We start from the raw sequence: 24,241 nt of genomic DNA, 5'->3' as shown, positions 1-24,241 counted from the left end.
GCGCTTACATTAACAGCTTTTTTTTTTTTCTTCACTTTTTGTTTCGCCATATTTATTCAAAGATGACAATCAAAATGGCTGCATTTCCTGTTTGTGAGACAAAGACGAACTTCCAACATTGTTCCAAGCCCCTTTAAGTGCCAGTTAACAAAAGACTACAGACTTCTAGCAACCTATCACAGGACAGGTTTCATTTTCACAAAGCGGCTTGTGAGATAAAAGCTGAATTCTGATTGGTTGCTGTGAGCAACAAGGCCACAGTTTTTCCTCACACATTTGAGGTGCGTAAGTCCGATGGACAATAAATTAGTGAATATTTTCACAAGTTATCAATATCGTATCACATATTGGGAATCACTTATAAAAACCGTTGAACAGCATGACAGGCCATATTGTTCATAGCAACCAATCACAGTGCAGCTCTCATTTTCCCAGAGTAATTTTAAAGATGAAAGCTGAACTGTGATTGGCTGTTTTTTGATAAACGAGGCCTAGTTGTTTTGATTCAATTTAGAGCCCTGACTGCCATATTTTAGTCAGGATCCGCCATAGTGGCAGCACCAGTCTTTGGTTTTTGTGCCATGCTCGTGTCCGCTACTCCCTTATTACTAAGTGTAATTGAAATGGTGGAAAATGAGCTGCATGGATGACCATAAAACCCAGCTTTCCCAGAAACCGACATAACTAAAACAGCCGGGTTTGCGTTTGAGGTGAATTGTATTCACTGGAGATGCTATGTTAAGCCAGCGGCCATTTTGGATGGCAATGTAATGATAGGTTTTGGTGCTTATGACATTTCCTCTTATTCAAGGCCATTTTAATATTGTCAGCTGTTAAATGGTGTATCCGCTATCCAGGTATCACTATTCTTCGCCTCCATTTTAATCAGCTTCCCCGGTAGCAGCTGTTGCCATGGTAACCAGAGCAAGCTCGCTGTATGTGAGAACAGGGGCCATTATACATTCCCAGCGTGGAATATCTTGCTTTAAAATGATCATCGACACCGTCCCCTAAAATATAATACAGGTCAAGCTGCCCCCTTCCCCCTGTGACAGATGCTCCCCCACAAAAATCACTATAGCCAAATGCTAAGGTCGATGCGGAGTTCACCTACGCCGACCACCGCTGAGGAGAGGCGGCTATATTTAGCCTGAGCAGTTCTTATTCCCAGCCTGGCCGCCCTTTATAAAAAAATTAAAAAAATTGCTATCAAGAATTAACCTCTTCATCACATTTAGTAAAAATAAAATAAAAAGGAGGTTAATGTATGAAATGGCCTCCAAACTGGTGAAAGTACAACTCCCAGCATGCCCTATTTAGCCCAACATCTGCATAAATTGGTTCTGATCTCATAAAATGCCACATTTATATTACAGTTTCTCACTGGAAATGGTTTATTAGATGCCGGATTAGGCCGGTGATACACGGAGACCAAAAACAATCGTGCCATTTGTCATGCGACTATTTTAGAGCTGCGACTTCGCTGTAAAAAAAGGCCAAATCAAAGATGTCACAATTGCGAGAGGTGGTGCCACAATGCGACAGAAATACAATTGTCGCCATGTAGCCTTCAAATTATTTTACTGCAGTCGAAACTGCATTTATTGGCCATTTATTAGTGATCGGATGAGGTGTTATCTGAGCATGCTCTGTTGCTAATCGAGTGTTATGTTTGAGACCCCTCGGCTGCATGTCTCACCGCTGTTAGACAGCCGGAACACATGCAGGGATTACAGCTGTGAGACATGCAGCTGCGGGGTCTCGAAACAAGTTTTTCGAGCACGCCGAAGACACTCGGTTAGCACCAGAGCATGCTCAGATAACACCTTATCCCAGAACATTCGCTCATCACTACCATTTATCACTTGGACATTGATCCCAAAAATTAGCCCCATTTCTAATGAAGATGTGACCTGACGCGTGCATTTTCCATGATCCTTTTCATTCATAGTCCTTGAGTAGTGAAGCCAAAGGCAGATTGTCATCAAGCTGCTGTTGACAGATCTTTTAGGTAACGTCTGACTGCAGGCCTTCGTATCGTGACTTTGTTCGGAGCGTACGCTGGCACAATTCCTGGCTGATCACAAGATCACATTTACTTGCGGTCACTTACCGACTAGACTCTTCTATTGAGAGAAGCTGGCCAAGTCTAGTCGGCAGGTGACCGCCATTATGCAAATTGCATACATGTAATCACGTGGCCATCTGGTCGTAATAGCGTCACTGTCACGATTCAGAAGCCTGCAGTCACATAGAGTGATTACAAACGTTTCTTAGGAGAGCGGACAACCCCTTTAAGGTAAAACTCGTACTGTAAAATACCGCAGATTTTCCATGCGTAAAATCTGCGTGGAAAATCCGCACCGATGAGGCATCATGTGATCTGAGCCGGTTTCTCCTACCTTGCTGATAAGTATTGTGAATGCACCAGGCAGTGTCTATGGGTCTGAGTAATCCATGATGGCCGGAGGGCGGCATCATCACCAAAAACCCCATTTAGTGATCGCCCAATAACAAGTTTTAGATGTTATAAATTATTCAGACTCTTTGGATGTTCATATATTGTATTATTTACCCCAGACATCCTGAGAACAAAAATAAGTTGCAATCCTAGCCAGAGAGCCTGCTTGCTTATGGTTTCCACAAGAGTCAAAATCGAATTCACAGCCGTTGTTCGCACGCGCAATTTTTATTGTTTTGTCCCAGTGGTTTAAAAAAAAAAAAAACACATGAAGTTTATTTAATTCAGAAATTCAGTTTTGGGTGCTATTGTGATGCTGCAGTAATTCTGCACTGATTTGCTAATTTAGGAGAAATTTCTCAAATCTCATAGGCTTTGCTGATACTGTAAAATGCAGCTGAAAATTAGCATAAAAACGCATAAAAAAACCTCCTAGTGTGAACTTAGCCTAAGCTTGAAACCTCTCTATATCCGATCCACTTTGCTGAAGCTAATATGCAGCAAAAAAAAAGAAAAAAACTCAGGAATTTTCACACCAGGAATGACAGAGGTCATAAAATCCGCGTTGTGTTTTGTCAACATGATGGCGGTTAGGAAAATTATCCAGATACTTGGCTAAAATTTGGAGAAATTGGAAGCCCCCATTGTAATGAATTGGATCCATTTTCAGGTCCTGGAGGAAGCAATGGAGGAATGTGAGCATGCATATGGCGCAGGGGGAAGGATGCTATTAACCCCCTCACTGCCACCTGTTGCACATCGGTTGATTTTCCAGGATTTTACCATATACAGTCATGCAAAAAATACAATAAAAAGACATATATTTGGAAGAGACTTCTCTACATTAGGGCTGTGCCAGGCTTTGAGGATGCTGGTGGTGAACATGATACATACGGTTCCTATTAGAGGCAGCGTGTGTGTACCAGCTGGGGGGTGATGTGCAGCCTGTGGGGGGTGACACTGCTGTGTGATGCAGGAGGAGGAGGAGGAGAGCTACAAGTGACAGCAGCACTGCACACATCCAGCACAGGAGAGTGAGGGAGCAGCAGGGTGACCCGAACATGTGCTGCTGCTCTGCACCGCCCCCTGGCGGCCGTGCCCCCCACATCGCCCCGGGGGCCCTGGCAGCAGCAGTCGTGGGGTGCAGGGGCACAGTGCATTGGGGCTTCTGGCTTTGAGCAGCATCCTTCTACCCTGCACGTTTGGCACTGGACGCAAACCCCAGTCTTGGCATCACCCTGCAGCTGAGCTCCATGGCCCCAGGATGATCCGCTTCCTTCTGCTGCTTTTGCTGCTTCCAGGGGCCGGTGAGTACTGATCCGAGTGGTGGTGGGCAAGGTCACGGGCGTGCGGCGAGGATCCAGCGTGTCCACACAGCCCCCACTGCAGGGAGCTGGAGCCCTCACACACCGTGCACACCGTGCAGCACTGCGGTCTGTGCCCACAAGTGCCGGGCAGGAGGCGGCACACGGGCGGCGGTGGAGCCTGGGCAGCTGTTGAATGGCAATTATGGCACTGACACCTATATTACTGGCACTCTGCAGATATGTCAGGAGCCGGGGACTGTAACCCGAGATCGTGTCTGTGTCCCTATGTGGAGATATGGATGTGTGTGTCTGTATATATCTAGATGTGTGTGTGTATAAGTGTGTGTGTGTATATCTATATATCTTTATCTAGATATGTGTATGTATATATATATATATACTGTATATCTAGATGTGAGCGTGTGTGTGTCTGTATATATATAGATGTGTGTGTGTATAAGTGTGTGTGTATCTATATCTATATATCTATAGATATGTGTATGTATATATATATATATATATCTATCTATATCTATCTATCTGAATGTGTGCGTGTGTGTAAATATATCTAGATGTGTTTGTGTGTATCTATATCCAGATGTGTGTGTGTACATATATATATATATATATATATATATATATATATTTATCTAGATATGTGTGTATATATTTATATACTGTATATACACATACACACACATCTAGATATATATACACACACGTAGATATATACACACACCTAGATGTAGATGTGCGTGTGTATATATATATATATATATATATATATATATATATATATATATATATATATATGTCTAGGTGTGTGTGTATAGATAGATAGATGTGGATGTGCGTGTGTGTGTATATATATATATATATATATATATATATATATATATATATATATATGTATATATAGCAAGGTGTGTGTGTACATGCTTTATACAGCATTCAGTTAAAGAGCTATGGCTCTGTAATTCCATCTGATGGAACAGAGTGCTCTTTTTTGTGCTCTTTTTTTGTGTTAATTTGCTGTTGTGTGTGTGAATCTGAAAAATAAATGCTATGAAATCATAGACCTACAAAAGTACAATCTAACCCCAGGAACTTGTATGTGCCTCGTATCAAAGACCTGAACAACTCAGGCTGCATGGTGGAGGGATGCACCTGTGTGCATGTGCCCAAATATAACACCTGTGTGCAGTGTATAAAAACCTACACACATATATATATATATATATATATATATATATATATATATATATATATATATATATATATGCACACATCTACAAAGAAACACAAAAAAGTGCATTCTGTTCCATCTGCCAATGAGAGACACATCTCTTTCATATCCTACTGTATGAAGGCGCCATATGGCGGTATGAGGTATATGTATATTATTACACACACTTCCATGCTGAAGCATGTTTAGCCCCATTACCCTTTCCCCATCTTCCAGTGTCAGGTCACATACTCCTGTACATGGCGGCGTTCTGCTGGATTCGCACCGCTGTGGATTTCCAGGCTCCATTCTTAGTTATTCCGCCAGATGAGGGGGAGTTGTTGTAGCTAGACTGCTTAATTGTATGTGTCATCCTCCTCCCTGTGCCTGGATAGAGCGGGTTTATCAGAGAATACGATCCATGGGGTCCCATAGCTTTGGTTGTGGATGATGGTGGTTATAGTTAGTGGGTTGGCGCATCTTTGAAGGAGGTCAATGAATTGGAATACAACATTGTACTGGTGTACAGTAATGAACTGGTTTAGGTCAATAAAGTAGTGTACAGCAATGAACTGGGTTATGGAAAGCAACTTGTGTGTGGTAATGAACCTGTTTATAGCCATAGATCGGCGTATGGAACTAAACTGGTATATGACAATAAACTGGTGTGTGGACATGATCTCGTGTACAGCAATGAACTGGGATCTGGTTTAACCTTGGGTATGGAAATTAACTAACTGGTGCATGAAAAGAAATGGTGTAGGGAAGTAGGATGGAGTAGGGCAGTAGGCTGGTGTAGAGCAGTAAGCTGGTGTAGCTGGTGTAGGGCAGTAAGCTGGTGTAGGGCAGTAGGCTGGTTTGACCGGTTACAATCTGGCTCCCGAACACATCACTCAACTGAAACTGTCCTAACTAAAGTGACCAATGACCTAGTAACCGCCAAGAGCAAGCGACACTACTCTGTCCTCCTCCTCCTGGACCTGTCTTCTGCCTTCGATACTGTGGACCACTCCCTCCTGTTACAGACCCTCTCATCCCTTGGCATCACAGACTTGGCCCTATCCTGGATCTCATCATATCTAACAGACCGGACCTTCAGCGTCTCCCACTCACACACCACCTCCTCATCTCGCCCCCTGTCTGTTGGTGTCCCCAAGGCTCAGTTCTAGGACCCCTACTCTTCTCCATCTACACCTTCGGCCTGGGGACAGCTCATAGAATCCTACGGTTTACAATATCATCTCTACGCTGATGACACGCAGATCTACCTATCTGGACCCGACCTCACGTCCTTACTGACCAAAATCCCACACTGTCTGTCTGCTATTTCATCCTTCTTTTCTGCTCGTTTTCTAAAACTGAACATGGACAAAACAGAATTCATCATCTTTCCCCCACCTCACTCTACCCCTCCACCCGACCTATCCACCAATGTCAATGGCTGCTCACTATCCCCGTTCCCGCACGCTCAGTGCCTCGGGGTGATCCTTCACTCTACCCTCTCTTTCAAGCCACATATCCAAGCCCTTGCCTCCTCTTGCCGATTCCAACTCAAAAACATTTCCCGGATCCGTGCATTCCTTGACCATGAAACCACAAAAACACTCGTACATGCCCTTATCATCTCCCGCCTCGACTACTGCAACCTCCTACTCTCTGGCCTCCTCTCTAGCTCTGGCGCCACTCCAATCCATCCTAAACTCTGCTGCCCGACTAATCCACCTGTCTCCCCGTTACTCCCCAGCCTCTCCTCTCTGCCAGGCCCTTCACTGGCTTCCTATTGCCCAGAGGCTACAGTTCAAAATACTAACAAAGACATACAAAGCCATTCACAATCTGACTCCTCCATACATCTGTGACATGGTCTCCCGTTACCTACCTATACGCAACCTTCGATCATCTCATGATCATCTCATGATCTCCTTCTCTACTCCTCTCTCATCTCTTCCTCCCACAACCGCATCCAAGACTTCTCCCTTGCTTCCCCTATACTCTGGAACTCTCTACCCCAACACATCAGGCTCTCACCTACCATGGAAACCTTCAAAAGGAACCTGAAGACCCACCTCTTCCGACAAGCCTACAACCTGCAGTGATCCCCAGTCTACTGAACCGCCACATGACCAGCTCTACCCTCACCTAGTGTATCCTCACCCATCCCCTGTAGACTGTGAGCCCTCGCGGGCAGGGTCCTCTCTCCTCCTGTACTTGTGTGTGCCTTGTTTTAATCATCTTTATTGTACTTGTCTATAATTGCCCCGTTTACATGTAAAGCGCCATGGAATAAATGGCACTGTAAAAATGAATAATAATAATAGAGCAGTAAGCTGGTGTAGGGCAGTAGGCTGGTGTAGGGCAGTAGGTTGGTGTAGAGCAGTAAGCTGGTGTAGGGCAGTAAGCTGGTGTAGGGCAGTAGGCTGGTGTAGGGCAGTAGGCTGGTGTAGGGCAGTAGGTTGATGTAGAGCAGTAAGCTGGTGTAGGGCAGTAGGCTGGTGCAGGGCAGTAGGCTGGTGTAGGGCAGTAAGCTGGTGTAGGGCAGTAGGCTGGTGTAGGGCAGTAGGTTGGTGTAGAGCAGTAAGCTGGTGTAGGGCAGTAAGCTGGTGTAGGGCAGTAGGCTGGTGTAGGGCAGTAGGTTGGTGTAGAGCAGTAAGCTGGTGTAGGGCAGTAGGCTGGTGCAGGGCAGTAGGCTGGTGTAGGGCAGTAAGCTGGTGTAGGGCAGTAGACTGGTGTAGGGCAGTAGGTTGGTGTAGAGCAGTAAGCTGGTGTAGGGCAGTAGGTTGGTGTAGAGCAGTAAGCTGGTGTAGGGCAGTAGGCTGCTGTAGGGCAGTAGGCTGGTGTAGGGCAGTAGGTTGGTGTAGAGCAGTAAGCTGGTGTAGGGCAGTAGGCTGGTGTAGGGCAGTAAGCTGGTGTAGGGCAGTAAGCTGGTGTAGGGCAGTAGGTTGGTGTAGAGCAGTAAGCTGGTGTAGCTGGTGTAGGGCAGTAGTCTGGTGTAAGGCAGTAAGCTGGTGTAGGGCAGTAGGTTGGTGTAGAGCAGTAGGCTGGTGTAGGGCAGTAGGCTGGTGTAGGGCAGTAAGCTGGTGTAGGGCAGTAGGCTGGAGTATGGCAGTAAGCTGATGTAGGGCAGTAGGCTGGTGTATGGCAGTAGGCTGGGGTAGAGCAGTAGGCTGGGGTAGGGCAGTAGGCTGGTGTAGAGCAGTAGGCTGGTGTAGGGCAGTAGGCTATTGTAGGGCAGTAGGCTGGGGTAGGGCAGTAGGCTGAGGTAGGGCAGTAAGCTGGTGTAGAGCAGTAGGCTGGCATAGGGCAGTAGGCTGGGGTAGGGCAGTAAGCTGGGGTAGGGCAGTAAGCTGGGGTAGGGCAGTAGGTTGGGGTAGGGCAGTAGGTTGGGGTAGGGCAGTAGGTTGGGGTAGGGCAATAGGCTGGGGTAGGGCAGTAGGCTGGTGTATGGAATGAACTGGTATGTGGCAATGGACTGCCTGCAGTTAACTGATTTATGGAAAGCAACTGGTGTATGGTAATGAGCCAGTTTATGGCCATGAACTGATATATGAAACAAAGCCAACCGATGTACAGAATGTAACTGTTATATGGCAATAATTTGGTGTATGGATGTCATCTGGTGTGCAGAACTGGTATATGGGAATGGACTGGTGAATGGATATGAACTGGTATTTGGGAATGGACTGGTGAATGGATATGAACTGGTATTTGGGAATGGACTGGTGTATGGATATGAACTGGTATTTGGCAATGGACTGGTGTACGGATATAAACTGGTATTTGGGAATGGATTGGTGTATGGATATGAACTGGTATTTGGGAATGGACTGGTGAACGGATATGAACTGGTATTTGGGAATGGACTGGTGAACGGATATGAACTGGTATTTGGGAATGGACTGGTGTACGGATATGAACTGGTGCTTGGGAATGGACTGGTGAACGGATATGAACTGGTATTTGGAAATGGACTGGTGAACGGATATGAACTGGTATTTGGGAATGGACTGGTGAACGGATATGAACTGGTATTTGGGAATGGACTGGTGAACGGATATGAACTGGTATTTGGGAATGGACTGGTGAATGGATATGAACTGGTATTTTGAAATGGACTGGTGAATGGATGTGATCTGGTATTTGGGAATGGACTAGTGTGTGGATGTGATCTAGTATTTGGGAATGGACTTGTGTATGGATATGAACTGGTATTTGGGAATGGACTGGTGTGTGGATGTGCTCTGGTATTTGGGAATGGACTGGTGTACGGATGTGATCTGGTATTTGGGAATGGACTGGTGAACGGATATGAACTGGTATTTGGGAATGGACTGGTATGTGGATGTGATCTGGTATTTGGGAATGGACTGGTGTGTGGATGTGATCTAGTATTTGGGAATGGACTGGTGTATGGATGTGATCTGGTATTTGGGAATGGACTGGTGTATGGATGTGATCTGGTATTTGGGAATGGACTGGTGTATGGATGTGATCTGGTATTTGGGAATGGACTGGTGTATGGATGTGATCTGGTATTTGGGAATGGACTGGTGTATGGATATGATCTAGTATTTGGGAATGGACTGGTGTGTGGATGTGATCTGGTATTTGGGAATGGACTGGTGTTCGGATGTGATCTGGTATTTGGGAAAGACTGGTGTATGGATGTGATCTGGTATTTGGGAATGGACTGGTGTGTGTATGTGATCTGGTATTTGGGAATGGACTGGTGTGTGGATGTGATCTGGTATTTGGGAATGGACTGGTGTGTGGATGTGATCTGGTATTTGGGAATGGACTGGTGTTCGGATATAATCTGGTATTTGGGAATGGACTGGTGTATGGATATGATCTAGTATTTGGGAATGGACTGGTGTGTGTATGTGATCTGGTATTTGGGAATGGACTGGTGTGTGGATGTGATCTGGTATTTGGGAATGGACTGGTGTGTGGATGTGATCTGGTATTTGGGAATGGACTGGTGTACGGATGTGATCTGGTATATGGGAATGGACTGGTGTGTGGATGTGATCTGGTATTTGGGAATGGACTGGTGTTCGGATGTGATCTGGTATTTGGGAATGGACTGGTGTTCGGATGTGATCTGGTATTTGGGAATGGACTGGTGTGTGGATGTGATCTGGTATTTGGGAATGGACTGGTGTACGGATATGATCTGGTATTTGGGAATGGACTGGTGTTCGGATATAATCTGGTATTTGGGAATGGACTGGTGTATGGATATGATCTAGTATTTGGGAATGGACTGGTGTGTGTATGTGATCTGGTATTTGGGAATGGACTGGTGTGTGGATGTGATCTGGTATTTGGGAATGGACTGGTGTGTGGATGTGATCTGGTATTTGGGAATGGACTGGTGTTCGGATGTGATCTGGTATTTGGGAATGGACTGGTGTATGGATGTGATCTGGTGGATGGAAATGAACCTTAGATCTATTTGGGGAGATGTATTAACCCTGAGACAAAGGAATATGGAGAACTTGCCCCAGGTAATCAATCAAGTTGCTGTTTCCAAAAGATTTAGAAGTAGAATCGGATTGGTTGCTATTGGCAACTGCTCCACTTTCCTCCTGTTACCAGTTTTATCTCCTTTATTATTTATACTGGGAGCATTGCTTGTTAGGTCGAGTTCACACGGCCGACATTCATGGTCAGAATACGGACTGCACTCGACAGCCTCACAATGGATCCTTTTTACTTTATTCTATGTATTATCGATTTAATCTGAATCTCGTATATCTGCCTTTTTTTTATAAAAGCATTGTTCATATTTTATATTCAGGCATTTTTTGAAAAATCACACATAAAAAGTTGTTAAAAAAGTCATAAATCTGTGTTCTTTTTAACCAGGTGTAAATGCCGCTGTTCTCCAGAATCCGGCTGTATTTTTCTTTTCTTCCTGCGCCTCTCCGTTCCTGAGATATGGCCCCTTCTTCCTTGTATATAAGTCTAGTCTTGTTAGGCAAGTGGGTGTGGCTCACTGAGACAAGTAAAAAAAAAACTGTACAACGTGGGCTGCGCAATATACTACGTGGGCTGCGCAATATACACCGTGGGCTGCGCAATATACAACGTGGGCTGCGCAATATACTACGTGGGCTGCGCAATATACAACGTGGGCTGCGCGATATACAATGTGGGCTGCGCAATATACTACGTGGACTGCGCAATATACTACGTGGGCTGCGCAATATACAACGTGGGCTGCGCAATATACAACGTGGGCTGCGCAATATACAACGTGGGCTGCGCAATATACAACGTGGGCTGCGCAATATACTACGTGGACTGCGCAATATACTACGTGGGCTGCGCAATATACAACGTGGGTGTGCAATATACTACGTGGGCTGCGCAATATACTACGTGGACTGCGCAATATACTACGTGGACTGCGCAATATACTACGTGGACTGCGCAATATACTACGTGGACTGCGCAATATACTACTTGGGCTGAGCAATATACAACGTGGGCTGCGCAATATACAACGTGGGTTGCGCAATGTACTACGTGGGCTGCGCAATGTTCTACGTGGGCTGCGCAATCTACTACGTGGGCTGCGCAATGTACTACGTGGGCTGCGCTATGTACTGCGTTGGCTGCGCTATGTACTGCGTTGGCTGCGCAATGTACTGCGTGGGCTGCGCAATGTACTACGTGGGCTGCGCAATGTACTACGTGGGTTGTGCTATACACTACGCATACATATTCTAGAATACCCGATGCATTAGAACTGGGCCACCATCTAGTGCTATATATTTATGGAAGGCATCAAATAAGTAATAATGTACTTATAAAGTGTTACCCGCGCCGATTCACCGCAACAGAGTCCCATTTGGATGCTGACACGTTCCCCGATGGTCTCTACTTCCTGACCCCTTTGTTGACCATGTGGAGATGGTGCAAAGTACCCACCCTGTCAATCACTGGGAGCAGCGGTGATCTGCCTCAACCAGTTGCTGCCGGTGTTAATCTATGGACATGCTTATCTGAATGCTTATCTGAATTCTCTATTTTATGAATCTTTTGGCAATGGTCAAAACCCACTTTGAGCAGCGAGCATTATTCTTACAAGATGGTTACTGCCCCTTTAAATATATCCACCTTCGCCTTATATTTCACGGTTTCGCCGTATTAAATTTCTGCCGTCCCTATCAGTTTCGCTCCAGCTCTGCCGCTCTCTGACATCCCACTTGTGTTGATTGTTAGGCATTTAACTGGATAAACTAAAAATGGCTTGCTTAGCTATGATGGCTGCGCAGATCTGCCAGTAATTAAGTGTTACGGTTGAAATAGGATTAGGGTTTCAGCTGACTCCAGATAATTTTCAGTCCCTTCATCTACTGACTGTTAGCTTTGTCATTGACTGAAAGTGTCCTGACAGCCGAAATATCCTCATTCTGAGAGACAAAAATGCAGCACCAACAAAAAAAAAGAACTCCAAACTCTATGCGCCATGCAATTCCAAATTTCCCCTGTAGGGGCACTGCAGGGAAAATGAACACAAGCTGCCGCAGATCACAGACGATCGCCTTGATTAGATTTTTTGGTAAAAACTTAGATTAGAAATGTTGGTGACCCTATATTATGATTTTTTTTGACCATCCAGCTTTAGCACTATTCTTGGCCAATGAAAAAGAAGCAGAAATTCTGACCCTGGCCAGACATTTTATGTTTATTGCCTACAATGTGATGATGCCAGACGTGGGCGCACCATGGGGATACGTTGAGGTTGGCATTATGTGCATTACTATAAGGCTGTTACTATAATTAATATGGTATTGGCTTGATGGGCACCACCATGTGGTCGGTGCTACAGGTCTGGCAGGCTGGGATGCTGGGGATTGTTGTGAGGTTGGTAGATTGGTACGGTGGTGACTGCTTTGTTTTTGGTATGGTGGGCACTATGAAGAATACTATGACACATACTTTATGGTCATTCATTTTAGGATGGAGGTCTCAGACTAGTATGAGTCTGGCAGATGGGCTCTCTGGGGACTACCTTGAGGTTGGCATTATGGCAGTGACTATGATGATGGTACTATTGGACTACCATGAGGTTGGCATTATGGCAGTGACTATGATGATGGTACTATTGGACTACCATGAGGTTGGCATTATGGAATGACTATGATTATTGTACTATTGGACTACCATGAGGTTGGCATTATGGAATGACTATGATTATTGTACTATTGGACTACCATGAGAATGGCATTATGGAATGACTATGATTATTGTACTATTGGACTACCATGAGGTTGGCATTATGGAATGACTATGATTATTGTACTATTGGACTACCATGAGAATGGCATTATGAGAATGACTATGATGATGGTACTATTGGACTACCATGAGGTTGGCATTATGGAATGACTATGATGATGGTACTATTGGACTACCATGAGGTTGGCATTATGGCAATGACTATGATGATGGTACTATTGGACTACCATGAGGTTGGCATTATGGCAGTGACTATGATGATGGTACTATTGGACTACCATGAGGTTGGCATTATGGAATGACTATGATTATTGTACTATTGGACTACCATGAGGTTGGCATTATGGAATGACTATGATTATTGTACTATTGGACTACCATGAGGGTGGCATTATGGCAATGACTATGATGATGGTACTATTGGACTACCATGAGGGTGGCATTATGGGAATGACTATGATGATGGTACTATTGGACTACCATGAGGTTGGCATTATGGAATGACTATGATTATTGTACTATTGGACTACCATGAGCGTGGCATTATGGGAATGACTATGATGATGGTACTATTGGACTACCATGAGGGTGGCATTATGGCAGTGACTATGATGATGGTACTATTGGACTACCATGAGGGTGGCATTATGGCAGTGACTATGATGATGGTACTATTGGACTACCATGAGGGTGGCATTATGGCAGTGACTATGATGATGGTACTATTGGACTACCATGAGGGTGGCATTATGGCAGTGACTATGATGATGGTACTATTGGACTACCATGAGGGTGGCATTATGGCAATGACTATGATGATGGTACTATTGGACTACCATGAGGGTGGCATTATGGCAGTGACTATGATGATGGTACTATTGGACTACCATGAGGGTGGCATTATGGCAGTGACTATGATGATGGTACTATTGGACTACCATGAGGGTGGCATTATGGCAGTGACTATGATGATGGTACTATTGGACTACCATGAGGGTGGCATTATGGCAGTGACTATGATGATGGTACTATTGGACTACCATGAGGGTGGCATTATGGCAATGACTATGATGATGGTACTATTGGACTAGACACTACCATGAGGTTGGTGCAACAGGTCTCGTGCATTGCTTGCCTGAGTTTTCACATTTGTGAAGGAGAAGTTGCCATGTTACTGTCCACCTCCGGGAACAAAGGCTCGGATTGTCCTTGTCTCCAGATGTCAGAGCCCTGGCGTTCTCCTATTTGGGGTGTGTTCTCACTCGCTTTGTGCTGTATTTCAGCCCTTGTAAGCCAAGAGACTACAGATGTGTAAACTCCAGCATTGTAGTTTAACGATTCCCTATAGACTGTATCTAGAACGTCCTAGGTTAAGCATGACACATAACACGTGGCATAATCCCCGAAACACGTGTCCGGCGCAGCCTCCTAGGACAACCATTATTATTATTGTTATATTCAGCCAATGCTTCGCAGGTCTCGGCTTCAGCTGATTGCCGTGGGGGTGACAAGAGATAGCGAGTGGTTAGCCTTCGACTTTAGGGTAGAAAATGATAGCAGTTGACAGATCTGTAACACCATTAAAACTAAGAGACTCAGCGTTTAGTTTGGCGCCGCTCCTGCGCCATCATTTTAGAAACCAGTAGGAGATTTAGCACCCTGGCCTTCACCAATCAAAATTTTTGACACCACGTAGTGGGAAATATAGAAGAGTAGAGAATGCAGCGCCGGCCGCCTTAACTTTTAGCTATGAGCTTAGTAGGACTTGTGAAAGAGACTCCTCTCAGATTTCTGGACGTCGGTCATTCTTTGTAGACTGAGATTTGGAAGCCGCAGAGTCGTGTGATGTTCCACCAACAACTCTCCAAATTTCATCTTCTCGGATCCCAGTAAGTGTCTGATAAGATAACAATCCAAAATCAAAAAGGATATAGGGGGTGAGCTTTACTTTTTCCTAAACTCTTAGGTCTTAAGGTCTTTCCTAAACGTTTAGCTCCTAAGTTGAGTCAGGCTTGAAGAAAGAGTTTCCACCATCTACCCATGGTTTAGGGATTCACAAACTATTGACCTTATGTCAGTTTTGGAAAAAAATGACATTTCCTATAATGATGACGTAAAAACTGCCTCATTGTCCCCATTATTGGAGCAACCAACGTGGTTCCCTGCAGAGAAAGTTCCATAATATTGAAATATGCCCCCAAAAAAGGTCCTAAAGGGTGAATGTTTCCAATCTGACATTTCGGGGTGTGAATTACTGGCGACCAGGGAATACTTCTAATGTTTTATCAGCAAATCATCAGCTTTCGATCCGCAAGTGGTTCCTGTGGCGTTAATTTCCCCTCTGCCTATAACACCCCCTTCCCTTGGCTTCTCCACCTTATCGGGACAGGTTTTCCGGCAGATAAGGTCGCAGTTCTGTGTCCAGAGGGATCTGCGGAAACAGACAACAGGAATCCTATCCGGCCTCAGGAAGCAGAGGGACAGGATGCTCCAACCTCTCGCCGGCCAACTCCGCTCCGTATCCACATCAGCTTGAGAAGTCATCAAACTTTCACTTACAATGTCCTCAATGCAAAAACATGTCTGGGACTCTGGGCTCTCTCTGCAAAGAAACCGCCATTATATGGCCACGCGTCCTTCTGTGTGCCCTCCGGTTGCCAAATTGCGAAGATTTCCTTAATAAAGGTCACTAGATGATCACACAGTCAGAGGTCTGATGTTTCTTAGAGACATCTCTGAAATGCTGTCAAGGAAAGTGGAAAATGAAAAATGGCCAGCCCAATTACTGCGTCCTCCTGCGTCCTATAACTTCTGGCTTCCTGCCCGCAGGTCACACAGCGCAGCTTTCCCTCCTTGCAGCAAATTCTTTAGGTTGGTAGTAACCTCCACAACTTGTGCAGTATTTCTTTGGCAGCCGGCGCAGGTTTACGGTGTTTGAGCCATTATAAAGCTTTTTCTTTCACTACTGCAATATATTTTTGCTTGAATGGGTCCATTAATATTATTTGGATGCATTACAAAGTAGTTTGATGGCCCTAAAGCCTTAAAAAAATAGACAAAAAAACTAAGTTAAACGATCTCTGTCATTTCGTTAAGTTTTGTATAAAATACAGTACAGGCGAATATAGAGAGATAGGAAAAAAAAATGTGCTTTTTTTCTCCACTTATGAGCCACTTCTTTTCCACCCGCATCCTAAACTCCTCATCATTCACTTTCTTTCTTAAGACAAAACTGAGGGATCAGATTACAGCTGCCTGTTAAAGTCAACGGAGAAGGGAGGGAATAAAACACACTGATCATGCTGATCCATTTTAGTAAGTGTTTTATTTCACCTTTGTGCTGGATTCACATTTACACTGCTCAGTATTGCTGTGTAATATCCTCCATGTGATACATAGGGACAGGAGAGAAATCCCTCACGTCTGTGTGTTGCTGTGTATGAGAGACATCATAGCATCTAGTTTTCACCTACTAGCTCAGAGACTGGTGAAAAACGCTGTTCTGGGTCCTCCTGCTTCTCTGATGGTGCTGTGTCCCTGCATATCCACGGCATTGGTGACTGTAATGGTTCCGTGGCGGTGGCACTGCCATGGGGACTGTCATTGTGCCCTCATTCCCTGGTGCTGAATGCTGATATTAAAGGGAAGCAATAACTAAAACCAGATAATAGAACTTTTTTTTTTTCTAATTTTGTTTTAAATTTTTTTTTTATTCTATTCTCTGTACATGTTTATGTGATGGTTATCTTATCCGAGCTTCTGTTATCAACGTTCAGAAATATGCTTCATGGACCATAGGAAACAATGGACTGGAGGTGTTTATCCACTTCTGTGTGAGAGTTGTGGCCATGCTCTATGACCTGTTTGGGGGTCATTGTGCAGGGAGAAGGAGGAGGTGAGCTGTGACATCACCTATTGTGAATGGTGGATCCTGTATTATCTACTGTATATAGAGGTGTTATCAGTCATTGTACAGGAGGAGGAGGTGAGCTGTGACATCACCTATTGTGAATGGTGGATCCTGTATTATCTACTGTATATAGAGGTGTTATCAGTCATTGTACAGGAGGAGGAGGTGAGCTGTGACATCACCTATTGTGAATGGGGGATCTTGTGTTATCTACTATATAGAGGTGTAATCAGTCATTGTACAGGAGGAGGAGGTGAGCTGTGACATCACCTATTGTGAATGGTGGATCCTGTGTTATCTACTGTATATAGAGGTGTTATCAGTCATTGTACAGGAGGAGGAGGTGAGCTGTGATATCACCTATTGTGAATGGTGGATCCTGTGTTATCTACTGTATATAGATGTGTTATCAGTCATTGTACAGGAGGAGGAGGTGAGCTGTGACATCACCTATTGTGAATTATGGATCTTGTGTTATCTACTATATAGAGGTGTTATCAGTCATTGTACAGGAGGAGGAGGTGAGCTGCGACATCACCTATTGTGAATGGTGGATCCTGTGTTATCTACTGTATATAGAGGTGTTATCAGTCATTGTACAGGAGGAGGAGGTGAGCTGTGACATCACCTATTGTGAATGGTGGATCCTGTGTTATCTACTGTATATAGAGGTGTTATCAGTCATTGTACAGGAGGAGGAGGTGAGCTGTGATATCACCTATTGTGAATGGTGGATCCTGTGTTATCTACTGTATATAGATGTGTTATCAGTCATTGTACAGGAGGAGGTGAGCTGTGACATCACCTATTGTGAATTATGGATCTTGTGTTATCTACTGTATATAGAGGTGTTATCAGTCATTGTACAGGAGGAGGAGGTGAGCTGTGACATCACCTATTGTGAATGGTGGATCTTGTGTTATCTACTATATAGAGGTGTTATCAGTCATTGTACAGGAGGAGGAGGTGAGCTGTGACATCACCTATTGTGAATGGTGGATCCTGTGTTATCTACTGTATATAGAGGTGTTATCAGTCATTGTACAGGAGGAGGAGGTGAGCTGTGATATCACCTATTGTGAATGGTGGATCCTGTGTTATCTACTGTATATAGATGTGTTATCAGTCATTGTACAGGAGGAGGAGGTGAGCTGTGACATCACCTATTGTGAATTATGGATCTTGTGTTATCTACTATATAGAGGTGTTATCAGTCATTGTACAGGAGGAGGAGGTGAGCTGCGACATCACCTATTGTGAATGGTGGATCCTGTGTTATCTACTGTATATAGATGTGTTATCAGTCACTGTACAGGAGGAGGAGGTGAGCTGCGACATCACCTATTGTGAATGGTGGATCCTGTGTTATCTACTGTATATAGAGGTGTTATCAGTCATTGTACAGGAGGAGGAGGTGAGCTGAGACATCACCTATTGTGAATGGTGGATCTGTGTTATCTGCTGTATATAGAGGTGTTATCAGTCATTGTACAGGAGGAGGAGGTGAGCTGTGATATCACCTATTGTGAATGGTGGATCCTGTGTTATCTACTGTATATAGAGGTGTTATCAGCCATTGTACAGGAGGAGGAGGTGAGCTGTGACATCACCTATTGTGAATGGTGGATCCTGTGTTATCTACTGTATATAGAGGTGTTATCAGTCATTGTATAGGAGGAGGAGGTGAGCTGTGACATCACCTATTGTGAATGGTGGATCCTGTGTTATCTACTGTATATAGAGGTGTTATCAGTCATTGTATAGGAGGAGAAGGGGAGCTGTGATGTCACCTATTCTGAATGGTGGATTCTGTTTTATCTTCTGCATATACGGGAAAGACAGTGTGACAAACATCAATACGGTTAATAGGGTAAGTAATACATATGTTGAACCTTTGGCCAATGAGGCATGAATTATCTGGTGCAGTCTGTAATTTATGTTGAACACTTACAAAAGTTACACATCTATAACAGATTTACTGCATTTTATGACTAAAATCGAAATGTCAAAATGAGTGAAAAAAAAAATACAGAAATGATCTAAAAAAGTTAATCTGTCTTCGCTATTTCACTCATCCCTTGTAATAAACCCAAATTCTGTTTTTGTAGTTAGCAGCGGAAGGGGCGGGGGTTCAAAAACATCTCTGTAATGTATGAAATACTGATGAGTGAGCAAATATAGGGATGAAACCAGACTTTGCACTTTATAATCGTCTACTAAGGAACTTCTCATGTTTTTGCTCAATACTGTATTAAAGGACAAGGATACTAGTAAGTGCACCAGCTTTAATTGAAAAGTGAATTGAATGTCATCATACAATGTACATAAGTTAATGCTGTCGTAATGGTGCACATAATTAATGTCACCATGCTGTACACGTAAATAATGCTGGTATACTGCACAGATGAATAATGCTGCTATACAGTGTACAAATGGCATCATTTTACTGTACCCATAAATAATGCTGCTATACTGTACAAATGACTACCGATGCTATATGGTGTACAAATAGCGTCACCATGCTGTACACATAAATAATGCTACTGTACTGTACAAATTAGTAATGCTGCCATATGGTGAACAAATAGCGTCACCATGCTGTACACATAGATAATGCTGCTATACTGTACAAATGAATACTGCAGCTATACGGTGTGCAAACAGCATGTCCATGTATGACCTCAGCAATAGTATTTCTGATGACAGTAGCTTTGGTATACCCCTGTTACTTTTAATTGACTTTTTTCTTTTTGTACCTTCCAGAACTTCTAGCCAATGATACGTATGAAGTTGAAACTTTCAGAGCAACCACTTTGGGGTCTCGGTTTACCATGGCTGTGACTACTCAGACCCCTCTCCGTAAACCATCAGGATCCCGTGCACCCACGAAAAAAACACCTGTGCATTCTCCAGCTCCAAAAAATGGCAAATTACTCGATCCTCTCCCTCTGGATCCTTCTACAGTGACTGACCAAGACAACCTGGTACAAGGTGGCAGAGTAATAAACACCACCAATTTAAGGCATAAAAATTCGACCCATCACAAGGGCATAAGCTCCACACAAAATACTACCCATTTACACCCAACCAAAATGCCAGTTACTGCCAAGAGCTATTCACAGAGTGAGTCCTCTATAAAGAAACCTAACATCAGGAAAGTGCCAACCCCCCATAGCAAGCTCAAAAATATGATGAAGACCACAATGAAAAACCCTTCTGCCAGGTATCAAAGCCCACCACACGTCCATCATAAAAATGTTACAATGAGACCTGGAATAGGACATTTCCATCACTCGAATTCTAGTACTGGTGTATCGGAGATGGTCAAACCTCACAGATCTGTAACTCCATTGAGGAACAGCTTACAACTTGGCCAGAAGAACATCTCACCAGTAGCCAATAGATTGAAACATCTCCCATTGGGTTCCCAGCTCAACAAACAGCTAAAAGATGAAGTCAATGGCTCCTCAACATTGCTTAGAACTGTAATAAACAATAGTTCCCAGGCAGTCACTCATAATATCAACCATATTACTCACTCTTTGCCAAATACCAGTTTTATTTATGGTAAAAATAAAATGTTATATGAACTGAACTCTCTGAACACATCAGAACATGTATGGAGAACCGAAAACATGTCCTTGGTACCTCAAATGGATAGAACAAAAGACTTATCGACACCCGAGCATTTGAAGGAAGTTAGTTTGCATTTGCCTGGAGCACGGCAATCTGAAATAATGAAAGAGTTTAACTCAAAAGTAGCTATAATGGTACCAAATATAAATGGGATCTACAACCAGACAACGGAGAACTTACAAGAGGCAGAACTTTCTAGACTGGGTCAAGATCGGACTATTCAGTTAGAATCAGACAAAATGAATCGAGTCAGTTCTGAGCCTGTAACGATGGGCACAGTGATCAACGAGACCCAAAGAGCTTCTGATACACAGACGCATCCAGTGGAGAAACCCACGGAGGTCTGGACATCATTACAGGCAACAACCCAGTCTAAAGTACAAGTCCACAACACTGTGGAGCAGCAATACCAGACTCGTCCAGAATTGACAACAGGTGGACACATTCATCGGAACCAGACACATAGTCATAAACACCATAAACACTCTTTGTTGGGTGAAAACAATCAAACTGATAACACTGTGTCTCAACATACAGTTACATCCCCAGTAAGGTTAGCTGGTACTAATAAACACCACAGACATCTACATAACTTCACTCATCCACATGAGCATAACAAACACTGGGTCCAACATCAGATAAGTTCTACTCATGTCTCCCTAGATCACATAGGCAAAAAGAGGCATCCAAGCCAATCTCCACTCCGAGAAGAAATAAGAAGTTTTCATACAAGTCAAGGAACCGTAAATAATGGATCAAATTTGGGTGCAATTACCTTTTCCCACCTAAAAAATAACCTTTCTGAACCCGAAACAGCCACGTCAAGTCCCTGGATGCTCTTCACAACAGCAGAACCAAAATCAACCACTCAAAGTTTACAGAACCTAAGTACTTTAAGTCAACTACCAACGCAGACTCAACCGGTGTTCCCGGGCATGACAAATCCACACATGCTCAACAGTTCGGAACATGAGAGCCTACAAAGTCCATACCCAGAGATGACCATTAAGCCGATAACACATAAACATCTACAAACAAAATCAACCTTTTATAACACAACTGAAGAGTTTTCGATGGAACATAACACCCAAACCCAGCCAATGCTAACTTCACATGTGACCACATATAAAAAGACTGAAGTCTTGGTACACAGTACCCAGAGAGTAATTACCATAAACGAGACACAGTTAACCACACAGTTACAGGTTAAATTAGTTGATGAGACACAACCAGTGGAACCTACACAACGCCAACCAGATGTGACTACACATGGCTCATCTTATCAGTCCACACAGACCTATCCCGATCTGTCCACAGAAGCTGACTCTACGAAGGCCAGGATAGGATTATCCACTGAGCCATTACTTAACTCGAAATCAGACACAGAGACTCTCCCTGTTCTATTCAATGTGACCGACCCTTCGTTGACCACGCACGGTCCACCAGACCTTATAACATTGAAGGTCTTCAATGAAACACACACAAAACTATCCGCAGACAATCTGTATACTGAACCTAGTACAACTCCATATAGTAGTAAACAAGCAATAATATATGGCCACAACGAGTCACAAACAGACTTGGTCTTAAACAAGACTCGATCTACAACTCAAACTGAACCAATCACAAAGGGCAACTCAGAACCTACCACCCCTATAACTGGCACCAAACTAGTCAGTTGGACAGAGACAGAACTAGTTAATCAAACAATGCCAAACATGAGCAACCCATCGTATCCGATCAAGGAAACAGAGTCAATCACCAGGACCTCTCCCGGTTGGCTTGAAAAGACTCAAACGGTAACACTGACGTACACTGAACCAAACACAACCAATAGCTCAAAATCATCGACACACCAAAAAATGACCACAGAAAGCGATACAGAACCATCCACACAGACACAACCTATCACAAAGGGCACAACAGTGACCACTAGGCAGCCAAGAAGAGAGTCTACCACTCCTACTGAGACACTCGTAAAGAATAGGACAGAAACCTTGATACCAAAAACTGAACACCTGAACTCAACCAATACAATGGGATACAGTAGAGATAAAACGGAATCATCCGAGCCAACGTCTGAGATGCCTAAAAATACAAATACACACTATGGTGACATATCGCCAACTCACAGAGGACATCTACCATCAACACAAACTCAAAAAGATTTGGAAACTCAAACATCTCAACATGTCACAAGGGCTAGATCAGAGCTTCCTCCTACAGTAGATCACCCAACCTCAGTACCGGGGACACCAGGTGTAAGTGAAGGACATGTTTCATCACATACCACTGCTGGACCTTGGAGTGAGATATCCAGCCCAACATTTCCTGGTGGACATCAAAGTCGAGATGGTAGACAGGACTCAGGATCAACATTATCTTTAAAAGTGCCAACATTTTACCCCACGAGAAGCCATACTTCAGAAAAAGACCATGCCAGTGGGCTCACGTCAGTAAACAGTTCCACAACTGAATCGAAGTCGGTAACATCATCGCAATCCAACACGTTCACCACCCAGAATATTGGTGAGATGATGTCAGTGCAGCCTGGAAGAGACCGAATCTTCATTGTGGACGAGCAGCAGCCAGTCTTTAAAGGTCAGTCATGACCTTTTACTGCCCAGACTGGAATAATTTCTTCTCCTTTGACAGTTTTTATCTGTTGTTTTTTTTTTCCTTCATTTGCCTTGAGTTTTCTAAAACCTGCATCAGTAGATTGACCTTTAGAGAAAGAAAGATCGCTCATAAAGATGTCAAAGTGGGTTGTTCTGTACTGAGCTATAAAAACATGGCTGCTTTCTCTCAAAAATAGCTCCATACTTGTCTACAGGTTGTCAGCGGTATTGCAGCTTTGCCCAATTCACTACAGTGGAGTCAAACTAGACATGTATCATGGATAGTTATGACTCTGCTTTAAAAGAAAGTAGATACCAAATTGCTGGCAGTTAGATATTTTGCTGCCAACAACAAAAGAGATATTAGCATAGGTCAGAGATACAAATCATTTTATTAACATAAACCAAAAACATACACAAACAATGGGATGGAATAGGAAGAGGAAGGCCCTAACAGTAGGGAGCGAGGGATGGGGCACCTCCTGACTCCAACCTGTGTCTATCCCTAAGCTCCCCTAACGCCTTATGCGGGTCCTTCCCCCCCCACTGCCGTCACGTGCCTTGTCCCTAGCTGTCATGTCAGTATTCCCTGACTAGTGCACTGACCGGCAAGGACGCTAGTCTCACCACTGCAGGACCGACATAGGGCGTTAGGAAAGCTTAGAGATAGGCATAGGTTGGAGTCTTGTTTCATACTGGCTAGACGTAATTACATTTATCTATGTTCCTGTCTTGAAAAACTGCCCTTCTTTACATGGATGACGAATAGGTGACTTTACAAATGGAGAAGGACTAAATGATGACTTTTGATGCCAAGAGAGTATTATTTTAGCA

The 24,241-nt window shown here is 43.9% G+C and overlaps 1 protein-coding gene across 3 annotated transcripts in view; it reads left to right on the top strand.

The window, feature by feature from the left end:
• The first annotated feature begins 529 nt into the window (after positions 1–529).
• The window catches only part of LOC143785560 (uncharacterized), a 39,976-nt gene continuing 16,264 nt past the window's right edge, over positions 530–24,241 (top strand). Inside the window, exons 1-2 of one of the 3 annotated variants that reach the window (XM_077274534.1) lie at positions 530–710; positions 19,917–23,390. In XM_077274534.1, the coding sequence (XP_077130649.1) occupies positions 19,985–23,390 (3,406 nt within the window). In that variant the 5' untranslated portion in view covers positions 530–710; positions 19,917–19,984. Of the gene's footprint in view, positions 711–1,726; positions 3,769–19,916; positions 23,391–24,241 lie in introns of those variants that run through there. The other 2 variants (XM_077274535.1, XM_077274533.1) reach the window with 2 other exon arrangements.

The sequence above is a fragment of the Ranitomeya variabilis genome, chromosome 7, assembly GCF_051348905.1.
Source record: "Ranitomeya variabilis isolate aRanVar5 chromosome 7, aRanVar5.hap1, whole genome shotgun sequence".
Classification (NCBI taxonomy): domain Eukaryota; kingdom Metazoa; phylum Chordata; class Amphibia; order Anura; family Dendrobatidae; genus Ranitomeya; species Ranitomeya variabilis.
The sequence above is the reverse complement of the archived record's forward strand: the minus strand, read 5'-3'. Positions and strand labels throughout refer to the sequence as shown.